This window comes from Podarcis raffonei, chromosome 15, assembly GCF_027172205.1.
Source record: "Podarcis raffonei isolate rPodRaf1 chromosome 15, rPodRaf1.pri, whole genome shotgun sequence".
Lineage (NCBI taxonomy): Eukaryota > Metazoa > Chordata > Lepidosauria > Squamata > Lacertidae > Podarcis > Podarcis raffonei.
The window spans coordinates 33,973,427-33,994,071 of record NC_070616.1 but is presented as its reverse complement, the minus strand read 5'-3'; the positions used below and the strand labels follow the sequence as shown (position 1 = coordinate 33,994,071).

The 20,645-nt window shown below is 46.1% G+C and overlaps 1 protein-coding gene across 12 annotated transcripts in view; it reads right to left on the bottom strand.

Annotated features, from left to right (window-relative positions):
* PKNOX2 (PBX/knotted 1 homeobox 2) overlaps nucleotides 1–20,645 on the bottom strand; it is a 439,557-nt gene that overhangs the window by 117,449 nt on the left and 301,463 nt on the right. For 11 of the 12 annotated variants that reach the window (XM_053367533.1, XM_053367525.1, XM_053367526.1 and 8 more), the window contains one exon: nucleotides 9,905–10,044. In XM_053367533.1, the coding sequence (XP_053223508.1) occupies nucleotides 9,905–10,044 (140 nt within the window). Of the gene's footprint in view, nucleotides 1–9,719; nucleotides 9,860–9,904; nucleotides 10,045–20,645 lie in introns of those variants that run through there. The other variant, XM_053367532.1, reaches the window with a different exon arrangement.

Here is a 20,645-nt window from a genome sequence, read left to right as displayed (position 1 = left end):
TTTGCTGTCCAGGTGTTGTTGTTTTTTTACAGATGGGCAACCTCTAGGCAGAGGAAGGGGGTGTGGTGGAGGCGGGTCACCCCGGGTGCCACCACTGAGGGGGGTGACAAAATGCCAGACGGCACTCACCGCGGGGCCTTCAGCGCACCCAAGCCACGCGTCCCAGTGGCTTGGGCGCGTGCAGGCTCTGCACTGCCCAAATGGTCCACCCGCTGCCTCCCCCCCAGTTGTAGGGCGGCTGAGTGGGAGGAGGCAGGCAGACTCCAGAGACCTCACAGTGCGCCCCGCCCTCGCCCTGCCCCAAGGGCAGCTCGCCTCGCCCCTGGGCACGCCACCCCAGGCGCCCGAGCGGCTTTCTCTGCCGCTGCTTCTAGACCCCTCTTGCTCTCAAGTCTAATGGTTGTTCATATTTAAAGCGGACTTTTTCAGACAACTGTCCTGTGACAGCGCTTCAAAGGCAGGGCTGTGCTCTGAAAAGTTCACCACGTGGCCATCCGAGTGCATGGGCCACAGACCCCATAGCACCACTGCTTCCTTTTTTTTAACCTATTGTGAATGATGGGAATGGGGAAGGGCCGTAGCTCAATGATAGAACTGTCAGGAGCTCGTCCTACACTTGAGTAGGACCCTGGTAGAGACACATGCTCAACTGGCATGTTCTCTCCCTCCTGGTCATTCGTTTGGGAGCTTCAAAAGCTTTCTTCTGCCCGAAAAACACAGTGACCGATGTCAACAGAGATCGGCACACTTAGGGATCCGCAGAGTGTTTGCAATTTGCGTGACAGACCTCAGCAACTCAGCATTTTGGCTAATCTACTTTATTTACATATAAACACACACGGAGCACTGCAACATGGCTCCCTCTCTCTCTAGCATCAGACAGCAAAGAGAAAGAACGAAGGACAATAGTCCCACTTCACAGAACACAGAAACACAAAAATCCTGTCTCTGTCACTTCCCACTCTGTGGAGTCAAAACATACACCGTCATGTGATAGACAAAAATCCCATGACTGCAATCACGGAGCAGGAATTCTAACAAGAACATGTACTTTGCTCGCAGGTTCAATCCCAGGTTCAATCCCTGATGCCTTCAGGTAGTGCTGGGAATATCCCCAGTTGGGATTCAAAATTTATAGTGTGTTATGCAGGGGTCAGCAAACCTTTTCAGCAGGGAGCCAGTCCACTGTCCCTCAGATCTTGTGGGGGGCCGGATTATATTTATTTGGGGGAAAATGAATGAATTCCTATGCCCCACAAATAACCCAGAGATGCATTTTAAATAAAAGCACACATTCTACTCATGTAAAAACACACTGATTCCAGGACTGTCCGCAGGCCAGATTTAGAAGGCGATTGGGCCAGATCCGGCCCCTGGGCCTTAGTTTGCCTACCCATGGTGTTTTGCGCTAAAAGAGAATTTTATAAAGGCGGTATCTGATGCCGAGTAAGTTAGCAAATATGTATAAATTGGAATCAGGTAACTGCTGGAAATACAAAGAGACAGGAGGCATGTTTTGCCACAGGTGGTGGACATGTAAATTGGCCAAGGGCTTCTGGGAGATGATATATAACAAAATGAAAATAGGTCTTTTATAAAAAGACCAGACTCCTATATTTTAGGAATAACTGAGTCAGATGTCCCCAGAGATCAAAATGATCTGTTTATTTATGTAACTATGGCAACCCAAATGGTACATGCCCAGAAATGGAGGGAGGGAGCAGGAGCAGGAGTAGCAGATGAAAATGATGGAGTATGCAGAATTGGCAAGTTTAACCAGTGGAATAAGAGATCGAGAAGAAAGGGCATTTAAGGAAGATTGGAAAATGTTTGTTGAATATTTGAAGAATCACTGTAAACTGGTTAGAATGTTAGCAGGACTAGAGTAAATTCAGCAGTAAAAATTACCTTGAGATAAAATGAGAAAGGCAAAAACGGAGCAAATATAATATGCAGCTATAAGCGGCAGGGCCGTAGCTAAGGGCTGACGAGGTGGGCCCCCATCAAGGGCGAATTTATGCACACGCATAAATATGTAATATGTCTATAAATAAAAATATTGATTATTGCCTCATAAGAAAAGGTTTTAAGTAGAGGGTGAATTGAATGGGGGCGGTGGGTTGGAGGAGAGGCAGAAAGAAGAGCTAAAATGTCCATGGTTAGGGGGCGCAATCTGGACGGTTCTGCCAGGGGTGCAAGATCACCTAGCTACAGCTCTGATAAGGGGTAATCAGAAGAAACCATGGAAGGGAAGTCGATGTTTAATGTTTTGCTTTGTTCATGTGATTACGAAAATTATAAATAAAATTTATAATAAACTTTTTTTTTTTCATTTAAAGGGAATATCCTCAGTTGGAAACTTTGGAGAGCTGCTGCCAGCCAGTGTAGACAACATTGAGCCAGATGGACTGGTGGTTTGATCTGCCATAAGGCACCTTCCTATGTTCCTAACAGTAGTTAATACCCATAGCTCAAGGCAGAAGGAGGCATCAAAATGCTGGATGTGTCTCAATTTGCTTTTTAAACAGTCTTGCAAATATGTCCACAAAAGTTAGTAGCATGAGGGATTTTCTTTTCTTTCTTTTTTAGTGGTCTACCAAGAGATCACTAACCTGTGCTGCCTCCTTCGTGGCAAGATGGCAATGGGAAGTACTAGCCCAGGCATCCTCAAACTTGGCCCTCCAGCTGTTTGGGGACTACAACTCCCATCAACCCTAGCTAGCAGGACCAGTGGTCAGGGATGATGGGAACTGTAGTCCCAAAACATCTTGAGGGCCGAGTTTGGGGATGCCTGTACTAGCCTCATAGCAAATTAATAATATTCTTTTTTTAAATAAAAAACCGCACCAAATTAGGCTGGTAGGGTGAAGGGGACAGGGATGTGGGATGAGTTTACCTTTCTGTACAGACAGCATGGAAACCAGGCAGACGGATGGGAAAAGAATGGGGAGATCTATGCCAGCAGCCCTCTACTGCCTGGACAGAATTCACGGTCGCCAGTGCCTACTAGGAAAATGGTTAAATCTAAGGCTGTTTAAAAATCAGGTAAAAGAGAAGTGCAGAGGACAAAGTCAGGTGGACTTTATTTGTTCAGGGACTTGTTGCCTCTGATATCTACCCAATAACGAAAGATTTAGCATTGCGGGGTACCATATTTTCCCGTGTATAAGACAATATTATTTTCTTAGAAGCTCAACAACTTTGGGCAATTCCCCCTCCATTTTTTGTTGCGGTCCAAAAGAAATAGGGGTTGTCTTGTACATGGAAAAATATGGTACGTTGGATGAGGAACTGGCCTGATTAAACACTGAAGCCCCCAGTCCAAGGGATTTTGTTGACCGAGGAGCTACTTGACAGGCCCCAATTCATTTCCAGTTATTTCGTCCCACATTTCCTGTGTAAAATGTTAGTGCAAGCTTTAAAATAATGGGACAGTTATTCCATAAAACTTTGTGCAGGTTTCGGAATAAAGGGATGCGGTGCTTGGACCCCTCCCGTATCTTCGAAGCATCAACGAAGAACTTGTAAGCAAGGTTTTGAGGTTTGTTGCAACCTGCACAAAGAGTTTTCCGCAGAATCTTTTTCAGCGGTGAACAACCTCAAAGCCAAAGGCTCCCAACAGAAACATTTTATTCTATTGTCTCCAAGAAAAAAGGCTGCTTTTACTAGATATTAAAGGAAAATAAAATAGAAAATGATCCCCACGCAACTGAGTGAGTTATAAATTTCAGCACTAACCATAAATCTATCAGAAAGTGCATTTCTCTGGATGTCTACGGAAAGCGTAGAGTGCACTCTGGCAGAAGAAAGCTTCCGGATATAAATGGGGGTTCCGCTAAATGTTGCAATGACTGCACATGAGTTATGACTTTCAGGCAGCATCACTTCCACAACAGCCAAAAAACAAACAAGCAGAACACTTCTGTCCATTACGGTGAAATAGATTAAACCGCTGTAGACAAAAAAATGTGTTATCCTCAACCAGCTCTTTAGAGTCCGAGCTGACTCACATCACCACTATGCACATAATAGGTGCAAACCACTTAAGAACTGTCTCCCTCTCCTGTGGCACAGTGGTTGCCCCGCAAAGGATTTTTTGTGGGCTGCCATACACGCTTAAGGGACGCGGGTGGCGCGGTGGGTTAAATCACAGAGTCTAGGACTTGCCGATCAGAAGATCGGTGGTTCGAATCCCCGTGACAGGGTGAGCTCCCATTGCTCGGTCCCTGCTCCTGCCAACCTAGCAGTTCAAAAGCACCTCAAAGTGCAAGTAGATAAATAGGTACCGCTCCAGCGGGAAGGTAAATGGCATTTCCGTGTGCTGCTCTGGTTCACCAGAAGCGGCTTAGTCATGCTGGCCACATGACCTGGAAGCTGTACGCCGGCTCCCTCGGCCAATAAAGCGAGATGAGTGCCGCAACCCCAGAGTCAGCCACGACTGGACCTAATGGTCAGGGGTCCCTTTACCTTTTATACATGCTTAAGCAACAATGCCGAATGCACCCTTCCCATCATCACAGCTAGGACCACTGGTACCACAAATATGGCCCATGAAATAGAAAGATGCAATAGCCCCAACTAGTAAGTCAATAGGGATACAGGGTAGAGCAGGCATGGGCAAACTCGGCTCTCCAGATGTTTTGGGACTGCAATTCCCATCATCCCTGACCACTGGTTCTGTTAGCGAGGGATCATGGGAGTTGTAGTCCCAAAACATCTGGAGGACCAAGTTTGCCTATGCCTGAGGTAGAGCATCTTTCTACGTCAGGAATGGGGAATCTATTCACACACACACACCCTGCAATATTGTAGCAGTCTAACTCCCATTAGCACCAACCAGCAAGGACAATGTTCAGAGATAGGGAGAGCTATGGTCCAGGGCCGTAGGTTCCTAGTTGATTCCACCCATTGGCTCTCTTTGAGAGAATAGAGCAGGCATAGGCGAACTCAGCCCTTCAGATGTTTTGGGACTACAATTCCCATCATCCCTGACCACTGGTCCTGTTAGCTAGGGATCATGGGAGTTGTAGGCCAAAAACATCTGGAGGGCCGAGTTTGCCTATGCCTGGAATAGAGCCACTAAAGCAGTGTTTCTCAACCTTGGGTCCTCAGATGTTGTTAGACTACAACTCCCATCATCCCTGAGCTCTGGCCTTGCTAGCTAGGGGTGATGGGAATTGTAGTTCAACAACATCTGGGGACCCAAGGTTGAGAAAGGCTGCACTGAAGGCTTTCTGTTCAGGCGTCGGGTTTTGGTGGCAGCCAAGAATCAGATAAACAATAAAATTTCTTACCAAGTAATTTTATTCACTATTCACAGAGAGAGACAAAGAAATGCAGTCTTCCCTAGATAATGGCGTTGCTCCAAGTAAAGCCCCACCCCCTACGTCTCTCCTATTCTATGTCAGTCCTGCGTCGGCTAATCTGAGCTTTCTGTCTCTGAGCTTTCTGTTCTACTACTCTCAATGTTCACCTGGTCCTGGGAGAGAAGAGGTCAGGAAGGCTTTCCAAGGACACTGAGTCTGTCAGCTGTATCTCCCCTGGTGCTGCTTCTTCTTCTTCTTCTTCTTCTTCTTCTTCTTCTTCTTCTTCTTCTTCTTCTTCCTGCTGTTCCTCTCCCAATACTTCCCAGCTTCTCCCCTCTGCAGCCTCTGAACTATGCCCTTCTGCAAACCACTGTTCTGAATCTATACTGTCCTCCTGTTCTCAGGAAGGTTCAGGAGAAGCAGGGGTGGCCCCCACAATTCCTCCTCAGTCCTGCCGCTGACATCAGGTTGAAACTTTGCTTGGCTCATGGTAGCCTTTCCTGGATCTCAGCTTATTCTTGCTGCTCCTGGATCCTACTGTGGTGACTTCCTTGCTCAGCTCCGAGCAGCGCACTGTTGCTGCTATGAAGTATGCCAGCTCAACAAAGGAGCTCAGCTAAATGAGAACCAGGAAGTAAGAAATGAGAATTTGGCTGTCGGAATTTAAGTCTCTCTGAAGCTGCATTTCCTGGTATGGTGGTGTATCTCTTCCTATCCTTAGCTGCTTCTATGGAGCACATCGCTGAGTGTACACAAATTAGACACGTACACCAGTAATGGCCTTAAGTAATCCAGAGCATTTTTCAGGCCAAGGCACCAGTTATTAAACTGCCTTTACTTTGCATTTGGGAGTTGCATGGGCCCTCCTCCACGCATTTCCATAGCAACTAATGTATTTCAGATGGGAAAAGTGGCAGAAGATGGAAGAGATCAAAGGCCAACTCCGTAAGTGGCATGAACAAAACAGGAGATGGGCATAATAAAGTGTGCCACAACTGAGTTTTCCTGTTGTCTCTTGTAGGCATGGACATACTATGTACTGGTGTGTGTGTGTGTGTAAGAAAAAAGAGACAGAAATGTTCCTGATATATCACTGATACACAGCCAGATTTCACATACGTTAATATTATTTTGCAATTAGCATCACTTATTATCATTCTTGTTAAGGTAAAGGGGCCCCTAACCATTAGGACCAGTTGTGGCTGACTCTGGGGTTGCAGCGCTCATCTCGCTTTATTGGCCGAGGGAGCCGGCGTACAGCTTCTGGGTCATGTGGCCAGCATGACTAAGCTGCTTCTGGTGAACCAGAGCAGCGCACGGAAACGCCGTTTACCTTCCCGCCGGAGCGGTACCTATTTATCTACTTGCACTTTGACGTGCTTTTGAACTGCTAGGTTGGCAGGAGCAGGGACCGAGCAATGGGAGCTCACCCTGTTGCGGGGATTCGAACCACCGACCTTCCAATCGGCAAGTCCTAGGCTCTGTGGTTTAACCCACAGCGCCACCTGCGTCCCTATTACATATATAAGAAAGTGTATATAGTTTACAGGGACGCGGGTGGCGCTGTGGGTAAAAGCCTCAGCGCCTAGGGCTTGCCGATGGAAAGGTCGGCGGTTCGAATCCCCGTGGCGGGGTGCGCTCCCGTTGTTCGGTCCCAGCGCCTGCCAACCTAGCAGTTCGAAAGCACTCCTGGGTGCAAGTAGATAAATAGGGACCGCTTACTAGTGGGAAGGTAAACGGCGTTTCCGTGTGCGGCTCTAGCTCGCCAGAGCAGCAATGTCACGCTGGCCACGTGACCCGGAAGTGTCTCCGGACAGCGCTGGCCCCCGGCCTCTTAAGTGGGATGGGCGCACAACCCTAGAGTCTGGCAAGACTGGCCCGTATGGGCAGGGGTACCTTTACCTTTACCTTTATATAGTTTACACCAGGAGAAAGTTACTTCTTTAAGTTCTATATGGATACTAATCAACGTCAGGGAAGTCTAAGACATTTTGCTGCACAAAATGGCACCACCTCTCATTCCCCATTCACACACATACTTTATTTCAGTCCAAAGAACCCCAAAAACATTTTCAAAAGCAAAATAAAACAGAAGTACAGGGAAAGGGTTCCAAGGCGATCACTATGTTTCATCTGAGCATGTAGGTTTCTGTTTCTTAATACTTCTGAGAGGAACTTAGCCCCAATCATTCTTGTTACTTTAACTATTAAAATACTGAATTTTCTGTTTCATAACAACAAAACCCACCCACCCTCCATTGTTCCTGCCCACCCACCCATCCAGCCACAGTCAGTGTCCTACTGACCAACACAGAACAATCATGCAGAGAACAATGATGAGGATTTAGGAAAGATCTAAAATCTATAGGTGCTGAACAAAAATTAGGAGCAATGGCACTAGCCCTGCTCATGGGCTTGCAGGCTAGTAGACACAGAGCAACTGGAAAAGGGGATGGAAGGAGAAGAGTAAAATAAACACACCCAGGTACCGTTTCTTATACAGAGGCTCTCCCAAACTGTGTTGTACTTTGGCCAGGTAGCAAACAAGACACTCCTGCACGTTCCATTCAGAACCAGGCACTTCGTTCTGAAGTTTTGGATTGGTGGAAAGAGATGATCTTTCCTAACACATCAATCACCACCAACACAAACTTACTGCTATCACATTCTCCTCTTACTGCTCTCTTTTAGCTTAGGCTGGGGGATTTGGCGCATCAGCATGCAGGTGCGAGACGAGAAATTAAGTGCCACATATATTTTTCTTTTTTATCTGTCCTCTCCAAGAGGAGAGCATAAAAGATACAGCTTAAGCCTTAATTTGAATTGAATAGGGCCTTGTTAAATTTATTGACATGAAATGAAAAATCCCCAATGCGGTTTTGAACTGTCATGCTACCCAGAGGCAAGAAATTTTAATTAAAAAAACACACAAAAAAACAAAAAGGATCCCCTCTAGGCACTCAGTGTGATATACAAGGCTTCGATTCAAACATACTTCTCCTTGCCTTGCCACCCTACCCCACCCGCCGCTGTTCTATCCTGCATGAAAGTCTCTGCTTCCCTTTTCTCAGGCTCCTTTCTTCACATATAAAACACAAATCTGCTAATATGCAGTGTGAAATCAAAAATTACAAAAGGACTCAAAATTGCAGGCTGCCTCACTCACGCAGCTCATTTGCAGAGGGATTTTTCGCATAGCGCTGGCATCGCAAGTCCCCTTCAGGAGTGTTGACATACTCAAGCACTGCACCGACAATTGGCTGCCCATTGGCAGTCGGCCGTGGGTGCAGAAAGCAAAGAGTGATTCCCCAAAATGAGTTACCACTGGTGGTGTTCAAGCAAATGAGTATTATATGCATGCAAACAATTACCACCGCTATTATGTCACCTCTGGTGAAGGCTCTTCTCTAAGATGTTATTTTTATGCTATACGTTTTAATATTGTTTTAAGAGTGCTTTTAGATATCGACAAGTGGGACCAGCAACAAAACGTGCTCCTCTTCCAGGTTCTAGTCAGCCATGGCTTCTTCCAGGATACTACAAGATGGAAAAGGTTTCAGCACGGCAACTAATCCCCTTTCTCCCTTCTACAGTTTTATTTCCAACTGGCAACCAACATCCTTTGCACCTGGAGCATACCTGTTTCTCATTTGGTTGCTTTGTGGGGTGAGCAGCGCTGGCTCCCTTTTCCATGTTCCTACTGAATGCAATGGAGCTTACTCCCAGGATAGAGGGACGCGGGTGGCGCTGTGGTCTAAACCACTGAGCCTCTTGGGCTTGCCGATCAGAAAGTCGGCGGTTCGAGTCCCCATGACGTGGTGAGCTCCCGTTGCTCTGTCCCAGCTCCTGCCAACCTAGCAGTTCAAAAGCACGCCAGTGCAAGTAGATAAATAGGTACCACTGTGGCAGGAAGGTAAACAGCATTTCCATGCACTCTGGCACTCGTCACAGTCCTCTGTTGCACCAGAAGCAGTTTTGTCATGCTGGCCACATGACCTACAAAGCTGTCTGCGGACAAACACCGGCTCCCTCAGCCTGAAAGCGAGATGAGCGCCACAACCCTATAGCCGCCTTTGACGGACTTAACCTCCTGGGTGTTCTTTACCTTTAACTACCGCCAGGAAATTTTTAGATTTCTTTAAATCAGGAGTCAATCTTACTTTTGAGTGCTTTGAATATGTCCGACCCCTAAAACAGAAGTTCAATGCTTGCTTGGTCTGCGTTCAGCCAGCGAGAATCAAAATGTATTTGCATTGCCAAAGAAGAAACGGATCACGCAGACAGGGCCCCTAAGCCATTCTTCCTCCATCGTTCAAAACATTCATTGCCACATCACCATTCTGTTGCCTGTAATTTAACTCCAGCTCCAACAAAGAAAGCAAATCTCTTTTAAGTCCTCAGCTTGAGGCTCACCTAGTTGAACATGCACTGGAACCTGTCTTTTTCAGTCTATTGACAAAGACGGCTAAGAAGCAGCCTCTGTGCAGCATCTCGCTGACAAGATAGCCCCAGGCCAGATTCCAGTAATATCTCAGCATGCCGCTACAGGGATGGGAAGCGACATTAAAGAGCAGCCTGGCAGCAGAATCCCTCTGTACCTGTAGACAGCTCGCTTGTCAGCCTCCAGTTGTGCCTGAGGGTCGATGGGAGTGCTGGGGATAGGAGTGTTGGCGGCTGCCGAAGGTGTGTTGATGTGTACTGGCTGGGCTTTGGCCGGCTGTTGCGCTGTGGCAGTCATCTGTTAAGAAGAGGACAGGAAAGCAAGAGGTTTAAAGGCAAAAGAAATCAAATTATGCACACACAGTTGCTTTTGGGAGGAGAAGCGGGGAATTCCACTAGCATTTCTACGGGTTGCTTGAAAGTAGGGATGTCGGAAACCTCTGTAGGAAATGGAAGGGCGGTCACAACATTATGATGGATGATTGGGAAAAATTATGGAAAACTGACTTAAAATTTACAGATTGCTCCCTATTGAAGGAGAATTACATGAAGATAATGTACAGATGGTACACAACACCAGTGCAGTTAGGGGAAATGTACAAAACTAATTCAAATATATGTTGGAAGTGTAAGGAAAAGGAGGGGACATTTTATCATATGTGGTGGGATTGTAAGGTAATTAAATTTTTTTGGGAAATGATATACAACGAATTGAAGAAAATCCATTTAACATTTGTTTAAAAACCCGAGGCATTTTTGTTGGGGATTGTAGGTAATGACCTGCCAAAAAAGTTGAAAAACATCTTCATGTATGTGATAACGGCCGTGAGAGTTCTGGTAGCACAAGGATGGAAGACTGAGGAAACCCCAACTAAAGAATCATGGCAAGAAAAATTGATGGACTATGCAGAACTGGCAAAACTGACATATAAGCTACGGGACAAGGATAACTGCGACTTTAAGGATGAATGGGAACCCTTTGCAAAGTATCTGAAGACGCAACAAAGTGAACTGAACTCCTTGGCAGGTTTTGAATAAACATTCAGAAACTTTTTATTGATAATAATCAGCTAAATAGTTTGAGGATCTATACAACTTTGTAACATGCAGAAAACAGCATTCTTAGAGATACCAAAGACTGGAACTGAGGGAAGTCGGGGGGTGGGTGGGTTTTGTGGGGGGGAGGGAGGAAAAATGGGGGGGGGAACAAGGATGATATGTTTTTGGATAATATGTCTTGTTATAATTTTGAATAATAATAGGTTAGGTTAGGAACGGAAATCCCGCAAGTGAATGCAACTGATATGTGCTAATCATTAGGGGTTTTTTTTTAAGTCCACCAGCATTGCATAAATAACCACATTGTTTTCTGCATTGCTTTTGACATTTTCCTCCCGTCGAAATGCATTCAGTTACATAATTATGTCAGTTTGGGCCATAGTAGCAAGACAGATAATGTACATTTTAGCAGAAGCCAAACTGTAGCAGAACGGAAACAGCACTGGTTGCAAGAATACAGGTTGGAACAGAAAACTGATGCCTTCTTACATCCTTGCTTGCAAGCATATCAGAGCGTGAAAGAGCAACATTTTCTGTATTCCATATGGAAATTTCAGTGCCACCAGCCTACTTTCTTCTATATGTAGCTGTTGAACTGTGTTTATGCCAAAATGATGCTGGCGTTTGTGGAGTTCCAAGAATCTTTTGCAGTTCATTGATTTGTTCTTGAAACATTTTTAATCTTCTCTTTAGTCATGGATGCATGTTTGTATATAAAGGTTTTTATTAAACACTGGAAACTCAAGCCAATGCTACACATGAAGACACAAGAGATATCTGAACAGAGCGTTCTATTTTAAAAACATATGGAAGAGGGCCTCAGAATCAGATCAGGTTTGTGACACCGAGGAAAGGGATATTTAACCCCGCACATGCCATTTCCCCAATATAACACGATTCCCCAGAAACTGCTATTTGAGCCATGGAAGGTAAATAAATATAGATAGTAGATGAGATCAGATGGCCTAACCTGTTGCAGCTTTTATTCTCTACACGATTTTTATTCGTGTTTTTACCCTGGTCTATCTCCAACAAATTCATTGCAGTATATAAACTTCTTCCCCACTCCTTTATCTTTAGAACAACCTTATGAGGTAGGCAAGGCTGACCCAAGAACACCCTGTGAATTTCATGGCCGAGTAAGAATTTGAATTGAACACTCTACCCATCCTTACCCAACCTGTGCCCTCCTGATGTCGGACTACAAATCCCATCAGCCCAGCCAACACAGCCCATGGTCAGGGATGATGGGAGTTGTAGTCCAACATCTGGAGGGCACCAGGTTAGGGAAGGTGACTCTAACCACTACACTGGTCAGCAGAACATTAACTCCTCTGCCTCTTTTTTAGCCCTTAGTAAAGGTAAAGGGACCCCTGACCATTAGGTCCAGTCGTGGCCGACTCCAGGGTTGCAGCGCTCATCTCGCTTTATTCGCCGAGGGAGGGTGATGTGGCCAGCATGACTAAGCCGCTTCTGGCGAACCAGAGCAGTGCACGGAAACGCCGTTTACCTTCCCGCCGGAGTGGTACCTATTTATCTACTTGCACTTTGACGTGCTTTCGAACTGCTAGGTTGGCAGGAGCAGGGACCGAGCAACGGGAGCTCACCCCATCGCAGGGATTCGAACCACCAACCTTCTGATCGGCAAGCCCTAGGCTCTGTGGTTTAACCCACAGCGCCACCCATGTCCCTTAACCCAGATCTTTTAGCCCTTAACCCAGATCTTTTAATAGCAGCATTTATCTTTTGCTATTCTCTCCACCCCACCCTCTCCACCCACCAAAGTAGAATCAAAGATGGTATCTGTTTCATGCACTTACTTTTGGTCAAACCATACATGGAATTCTCCAGCGGAACTTATTGTACAACCAGCGCAGAAGTGGTTTGGCTGATGGGTACCAGGCTGGGTGCTCTCTTTTTGCACGTGGCTTTTGCTAAACTATTATTGCTCCTTGGAATAAATGCAATTATCCCCATGCCTAATGGAGTCCCCTGTTAATGTGCTATAGTGCCAAGTTTAAAAGAGAAATAAAGAGCAAGGCCCCTGTGCAAATACCTTGAGTAGGTAATGTATCTGTATAAGGTTTCCTGGCAGCGAAAGGGGATTCCATGCCTCAGAAGTAGATTATGAGGTCTAAATGCCCTTCGTGTATTTTGCAGCATACAGACAGAGGTCAGGTTGGTTTCAAGCTATACCAATAATGTACTAAGCCTGCCTTGGAAGAGGAGACAGGAATGCGGGCAATGCAGAGGTCTTTCCAACCTATTCTGCTCAAGAAAGTCAATGGAAAGAGACTCAGTTGGAAGAGACCAAAAGGTCACAGCTAAGAGGAGCAGGATCACAAGCCCACAGAGTTGCTTACTTTACTCTCTTCAGGCTGCAGTTCTCTTACAGCAGGGTGAGGAACATTTGCCTTTCCAGAAACTATTGAACTACAACTCTCATCAGTCTCAAGTGGTATGTACAATGGTTGGGGGCTATGGGAGTTGCTGGCCAGCAACATCTGGAGGGTCACAAGTTCCTCACCTATGAAATAACACTCTGCAAAGTGAGCCCCGGAAGTCTTGCCTGGCATACACAGACTACCAATCACAAGTGCTAGGTACCTGCTAAGTTCTGGTGTGAAAGTTTATTTTTCCCCAAGATGATCATAGGAAGTGCCCTGCTGGGTGGATCAAATGAAAGCCTGAGCTGGCCCAGCATTTTTTAATAGTGATCAGCAAGATGTCTCTTGGAAGCCCAGAATCTGAGCATTAAATCCCTCTCTTCTTGTTGCCAGTCACTGGTATTCAAAGGCATGCTACCTATGAACATGGGACATGGGTGGCGCTGTGGGTTAAACCACAGAGCCTAGGACTTGCTGATCAGAAGGTCGGCGGTTCGAATCCCCGCGACGGGGTGAGCTCCCGTTGCTCGGTCCCTGCTCCTGCCAACCTAGCAGTTCAAAAGCGCATCAAAGTGCAAGTAGATAAATAGGTACTGCTCCGGCGGGAAGGTAAACGGTGTTTCTGTGCGCTGCTCTGGCATAGCTGTCAACTTGCAGATTTGAAAATAAGGGATCAGCAGCCTCGAAAATAAGGGAACAGCAGCCTCACCTGTCCTGGGGACAGTCTATGGGATATCTAACAGTCCGGGATAGCAGCAGAAAGCAGCAGGAAATGGCACTGGAATAAGGGAATTTCCAGCAAAAAAAGGGAAGGTTGACAGCTATGTGCTCTGGTTCATCAGAAGCAGCTTAGTCATGCTGGCCGCATGACCCGGAAGCTGTACGCTGGCTCCCTCTGCCAATAAAGCAAGATGAGTGCCGCAACCCCAGAGACGGCCACGACTGGACCTAACGGTCAGGGGTCCATTTACCTTTACCTATGAACATGGAGATTCAATACGGCCAATGTGAATAGGACAAAATCTCGTACATACTTACCTGGGAGCAAGCCCCACTGATCACAATAGGGATTGCTTCCAGGCAGACCTGCCAAAGTAAGAAATCACAGAGAAAGCATATGGTCTCACGTCATCCTGAAACTGGTCACTCCCAAACATAATAAATGTGGACCATTTCTAAATCAGTGTATGAGAGCCAAACAACCCCATCTAGGTTGTGAAAAATGTATTATTTCTGACATAAGGGTTGGGGAAGCTATGGAAAGCTGATCTATTTCAATGGGTTTATACTCTGCTTCTTCCTCCCAAAGGGAGCACAGGATGGACAGCAAATATATAATTAATGCAGGGGTGTCAACTTGAACATGGGGGGCAAGGGGGAGGTAAGCCCCGCCCCCATAATTGATCACATGACACGACACACACACACTATTTGAATGGACATGCCCATCAACTTTGGGGGGGGGGTGACTCCCTCAAATATTTTATTGACCTCAGTCCGTAGGAGCTGGCTCCTATGAATTAAAGTAACAGCAACAACAAAACCCACTTAAAAACTAGCAGGAACATATAAAACAAGCAGAACTGAACACAAGCAAGGTCAACAGGAGAAAAAATGTACACCCCAAAGGCCTGGTGGGATAAAAAGGTCTTCACAACACACCTAAAAGTAGCCAGATTGGGGGACAACTGGAAAAAAGTGGTTTCATAATCTAGAGGCCGCTACCAAGCATGTAACGTGTCACCAATGCAAAGCAAGAAGGGCCCTGGAAACAACTGCAGTAGCACTAAGAGAAAACATCTGGATTGATCTCTGAAGTAGCAGATTGTCCCTGCAGTATGGAGAAAAGGAGTTGAAAACTTCAGAGTAAAATAAAACAAAGGTTGTGCACACACACACACACACACACACACACACACACACACACAATAGCAATGGCAACAAGCTGAGAAAGAAAGGCACAAAGGGAGCGCTCAGACTAAAACTCCGAAAAATTCATGGTGCAAATGCCTTGTTGCCTCCATTGTTGCTGGCCTGAACAAGGCTAATGAATCACTATGGGCTTCCAAAGGGCTTTTGGAAATTCTAAACAGGATTTAAAGCAATTGTATTGCCTCCATTGCTACGGACTGAATGCATTTCACAGCCAAGTGACCAGAGGTCTGTGTAATGCAAGAGATTTTGGAGCTTTTAAAGAGATGAGAGGAATGTAAAGTGAACGTTAATGCATTTTAACAAAGTACCATTGTCGCCTGTTAAGGCAGCTCTGACATGAAGCCATCCAGCCTGCCTTCCCCGGGTCACTTTCTTTGGACTTAATTAAACCAGAAGGTTGATGCTAATGATTGATCAAAGCACCAGCTTGCTGACTATGACGAACTCCTGTTGGGGAAGGTTCCAAGGCTGCATTGGCTCACAGCACCTCTTTAAGAAGAGGCAAATATGAGAAGGTTAAAAAAAAGGAAGAGTTGGTGGCAAAAGAAGAAACTACAGTACTGTTTATAACTTATGCATTTATTTACTACATTTATACTCATCAGCATATTTATTTATATTGCTACTTTTCTTGATACCATCTAGGTTGGGCTACTGCAATTCTCTCCTGGTGGGACCACTGTTAAAAAACAGTTAGGAAACTGGTCCAGAATCCATTTTAATTATTTCTAACAGATACGTCTTGTCTTTCATTGATCAGTTGGCATTCCCATATTAGCTTACCAAAGAGTAAAAAATGAAAATGAGCTACAAATATTACAAACGGAACAGAACAGGATAAAAACTGACAGTGGCTTAGATTAAGGAACCTGAGTCTTCACCTGACATGGAAATGACAGGAAATGGGGGATCAGAGACATGATGTTCTGGGCGTCCTTTTGCTTTCATTTCCATGATAAAGCAGGTTCTCCTTCATGGAGAGCACATGTTGCGGTGGGAGCAACCATGACATCCCCTGTTGCTGGGCGGGTTAGTTTGGATGGCCACAAATTTGATTGGACACCTTCAATTGTTGCTGGGGAAAATTGATTGTTGCATTTTATTTGATTGATGGGGGTGCTATATATGTTCTCTGTGCGCAGCGTTGAGCTTCCTCTTTTTGCTGCGCACATCGGATTGCCTGCTCACCATCCCTTTGTTTAGGGTTTGTTCACACTGACCTTGCTATGCCTATCATGGGGTCGTCTGCTTTGGGGCAGGGGCCTGGCAGGAATTTTACCATTTGGCTGATTGGCTGGCGCCATTTGGGTTTTGCCTACTTTGTAGCAAACCGTCACAACTTGTAAGGTTGCGGTTAGGTAAAGGTAAAGGGACCCCTGCCCATTAGATCCAGTCGTGGCCGACTCTGGGGTTGTGGAGCTCATCTCGCTTTACTGGATGACGGAGCCAGCGTACAGCTTCCGGGTCATGTGGCCAGCATGACTAAGCCGCTTCTGCCGAACGAGAGCAGCACACGGAAATGTCGTTTACCTTCCCGCCAGAGATACCTATTTATCTACTTGCACTTTGACGCGCTTTCAAACTGCTAGGTTGGCAGGAGCAGGGACCGAGCAACGGGAGCTCACCCCGTTGTGGGGATTCGAACTGCTGACCTTCTGATCGGCAAGTCCTAGGCTCTGTAGTTTAACCCACAGCGCCACCCGCGTCCTGCTGCGGTTAGGCATTGGTTAATTTTTGGTTGGTGGAGGGGATGTGGTTGGCTGTGCCTGCCCCTCCAATGCTGCTGCAGCAAGGGTATTCCATTAAAGGAATCCAGGGGCTCACCATGCTTTTGTCCGGATCCCTGGCAAAGGGCTAGGGCCACGAAAGAGCCCCTGGGAGCATTTGGGGAGAGGTGAGAGCCTGGCACCCAGCTTTATTCTCTCCCCAAAATTGTTTACCCTTACTGACTTCCGCAGGGGTGCAGTTGTCAGTTCTGTTCCTACCTCCAAGTCGGAACAGATAGTCGCTAACCAATGCCTAAGCAACCACTCATATACTGTAATTCAATAAAGTTGTTACCAAAATTATGCCAAAAACCAAAACAAAAATGATGTGTGAACCGTGTTTTTATTTGGGGGTGTCTTGGGGGTCCTCAACACGCAACATGAGAAATGAGCAACAGTTGGAGGAACATCAGAAGAAACATCAAAATGTATGCCTCATATATTTAATCAGGATAAGATTTGTATCACATACCAGACTTCAAGTCTCTCACTAGCATGAAAACACCTAAGTCAGTTTGGGGTATACTGCTTACTGCAGTACACAGATGATTCCACCCTTCTCAGTTTTACAGCTGTACCAGATTTATGTAGTCTTTACTGTCCTAGAGCGAAATACCAAGACACAAAATCAGAAAATAAGAGGCAGCAAAACCGTCTTCTTGTTCATCTGACTGACAACAATCAAGTGCACTTTCACCGCGTGTACTCTGATCACCAGGGTTCATCCGCAACATGCTTGGAAAGATATTGCATCTTTAATGTATGCGCTCACTTTTCAGGACTTTATTCCCTAAACTTCAAGGACAAAATAGCAGGAAAGAACTTCCATTAGAGATGCTTTAATTTATTATAAAGCAACATATGAAGTGCAGGATTTTTATGCAGATTCCCAATTTTCAAAAGACAGATTCTCCTGTGTATTTGGAGAGATTATGCTCAATATTACTGGCCCCTAGCAGAACCAGAAGATTATTAAAGCAGTTGCTCTGTCCTCAAAGGATGTTTTTCCCATTGCTTCCTCTTTATTTTCATAAAATCCAGCCCTTTTATGACAGTCAGTTCTGCTGCCTTTGAAAAGCCCCATCAAGCAGTCTTTTATATGGTGGGGGCAGGGGGAGGGAATATTTATGCTAAGCTACTGGAATAGGAAGTCTACTTTTGCCTTCTGTCCGGGCTTTTCTGTAAAAAACGATGCTTTCACACAAGGAACCCTTTCAGCAAAATCACAAACACGTATGTTTCAGGAGAATCTAAATACCTTTCCAGGTGGGATGAGCGCCCACAATAACATCGGACATAAGACCTGTTTGGTGGGTTAAAGGCCGGGCAGAAAGTTTCTGCAATTCCCCAGCTGAGAGGTGGTTTTGGGCCCCTGAAGGTCTGAAGATTTGCATCTCAGTTCCAAACTACGGCGTCTGGAACAGGGTGATGCTTCGTATGTACAAAATGCTTTTTAAAAAAACTTACAGTTTGTTTTATATGTTGTAAACCACTTTGGGCACAATTTTGTGGCACACAACTAAACAGGCTATGATGATGGTATGCTACAGAAGTGTGAAATCCATAGGCCTATGGTACATTAGGAACCTCAATGGTCCAACCTGAATTCAGAGGCAAGTTCATTTCGTACTAAACACTCATGGGAATTTCTCTCTTACAGGGCAGATAACAGAATTAGATGAAAGCAGGAACATCTTTCAAACTAGGGCTATGCAAGGTCCTCCTGATTTGGTTTGGTGCCTGGTCCAGCATTTGTGATTAGGTCTCAGTTTGGGTTGGATCGCTCTAGGGTGGTGGTGGTGGGGCAATGCAGAAGAGACCTAACGCCTATTAGGTAAAGGTAAAGGGACCCCTGACCATTAGGTCCAGTCGTGACCGACTCTGGGGTTGCAGCGCTCATCTCACTTTACTGGCCAAGGGAGACAGCGTACAGCTTCCGGGTCATGTGGCCAGCATGACTAAGCCGCTTCTGGCGAACCAGAGCAGCGCACAGAAATGCCGTTTACCTTCCCCCCCAGACCTATGTATCTACTTGCACTTTGAAGTGCTTTCGAACTGCTAGGTTGGCAGGAGCAGGGACCGAGCAACGGGAGCTCACCCTGTTGCTGGGATTCAAACCGCCGACCTTCTGATCGGCAAGTCCTAGGCTCTGTGGTTTAACCCACAGCGCCACCTGCGTCCCTGGCTGCAGTGGCCCTTGGGAGTTTAAGGATGGCTCCAGACCACTAGTTTACTGAGCAATCATCCTGATTTGCTCATACAAAGCTTACACAGAGGTTAGACTGCCCAGTCTTTATTGAGCATTTATTCTAGTTAGTTTGCAGGGTGGTTTATATATATATAACAGTGGACATTCAGAGGTGGATTTATGGCAGTCTGACCAGTTCTGCTGCACTGGGAGCCGGCTCTAGGGGGCACTGCGGGCTGTTGAAACTGTGACACAGTTAACTGAGCAGAATGGAAGACAAGGGGCCAGGGGGTGTCGTGGGTGGATTTTGGCTCCGTTCAGGGTGCCACTGCAATTTGAAAGTCTGAAATCCTCATTTGCTCATGCAACATTTTCACATCTTCCTGCTAATAGTTCATTACTCCTGCATTTTTCAGTGTGCTTCTCAGTCAGTACCTAAACTCTGAAAAACCACTTTAAAAGGTTGGGGTAGACACTTTTAACTGTGCAAACCTAAATTTCTGGTATGCACTGCCACAAATTTCTGCCTCCATTTCTGGTATGTAAGTAAAAGTAAAAAGGTAAAGGACCCCTGGACGGTTAAGTCAAAGGCAACTATGGGGTTATGGCGCTCATCTCGCCTTCAGGCCGAGGGAGCCAGCATTTGTCTGCAGTTAGTTTCTGGGTCATGTGGCCAGCAGGACTAAACCACTTTTGGCGCAACGGAACACCATGACAGAAACCAGAGCACAGAGGAATGCCATTTACATTCCCGCCTATTTATCTACTTGCACTGGCGTGCTTTCGAACTGCTAGGTTGGCAGGGGCTGGGACAGAGCAACAGGAGCTCACCCCATCACGGGGATTCAAATTGCTGACCTTCCAATCAGCAAGCCCAAGAGGCTCAGTGGTTTAGACCACAGCGCCACCCACATCCCTTTTTTTCTGGTATGCGCGGGTATCCCTGCCACAAAACCCTGATCAGAGGCAATTGTAGCTTCCCAAGGTAACTACAGGGAGGGAATGCAGGGACAGAGTTCAAGGTGCTGGGCCAGGAAAGTATTTTGCGGATCAGGGTGGCTGGGAGGGATGGGGGGAAATGTACCTGGAACCTGAACTGTTCTGTGTTTGGGCATGGTGTTTGGGCATCCTGACGGACTTGCTCTAGGGCGTCGGTGTTCCATTTCATTTTTAGCAGTCTTCTACTATTGCCCTTCTTTGCACAAGTAAAAGAATTCAAACAGACTTTGGTGGGAAAGTGTGACAGTATGATGAAGCTCTTCTAGTGTCAGAATCCGCACCCCCCCGAAACTCCCAGTAGGAATGAACAGTTAACTACATTTCCCCGCTGCCTCTTCCGTCTCCAGTTTCAGCTGCCTAAGCAGGAAAGAAGTCACACTCAAGGAACAGCTAATGGGAAATGGAGCTGTGTTTTATAAAACACCACGTCTATTCAACTTAGTCCGTTGGAGTGGGGGGTGGGGGGTGGGAAGAGAAGTGAAAGAAGGAACCAAGAGGAGCAGCGAAGCGAACAAACGATGACACAGAAGTTCCAAGAGCCATAAAAACCCCACCAAGGTATCAT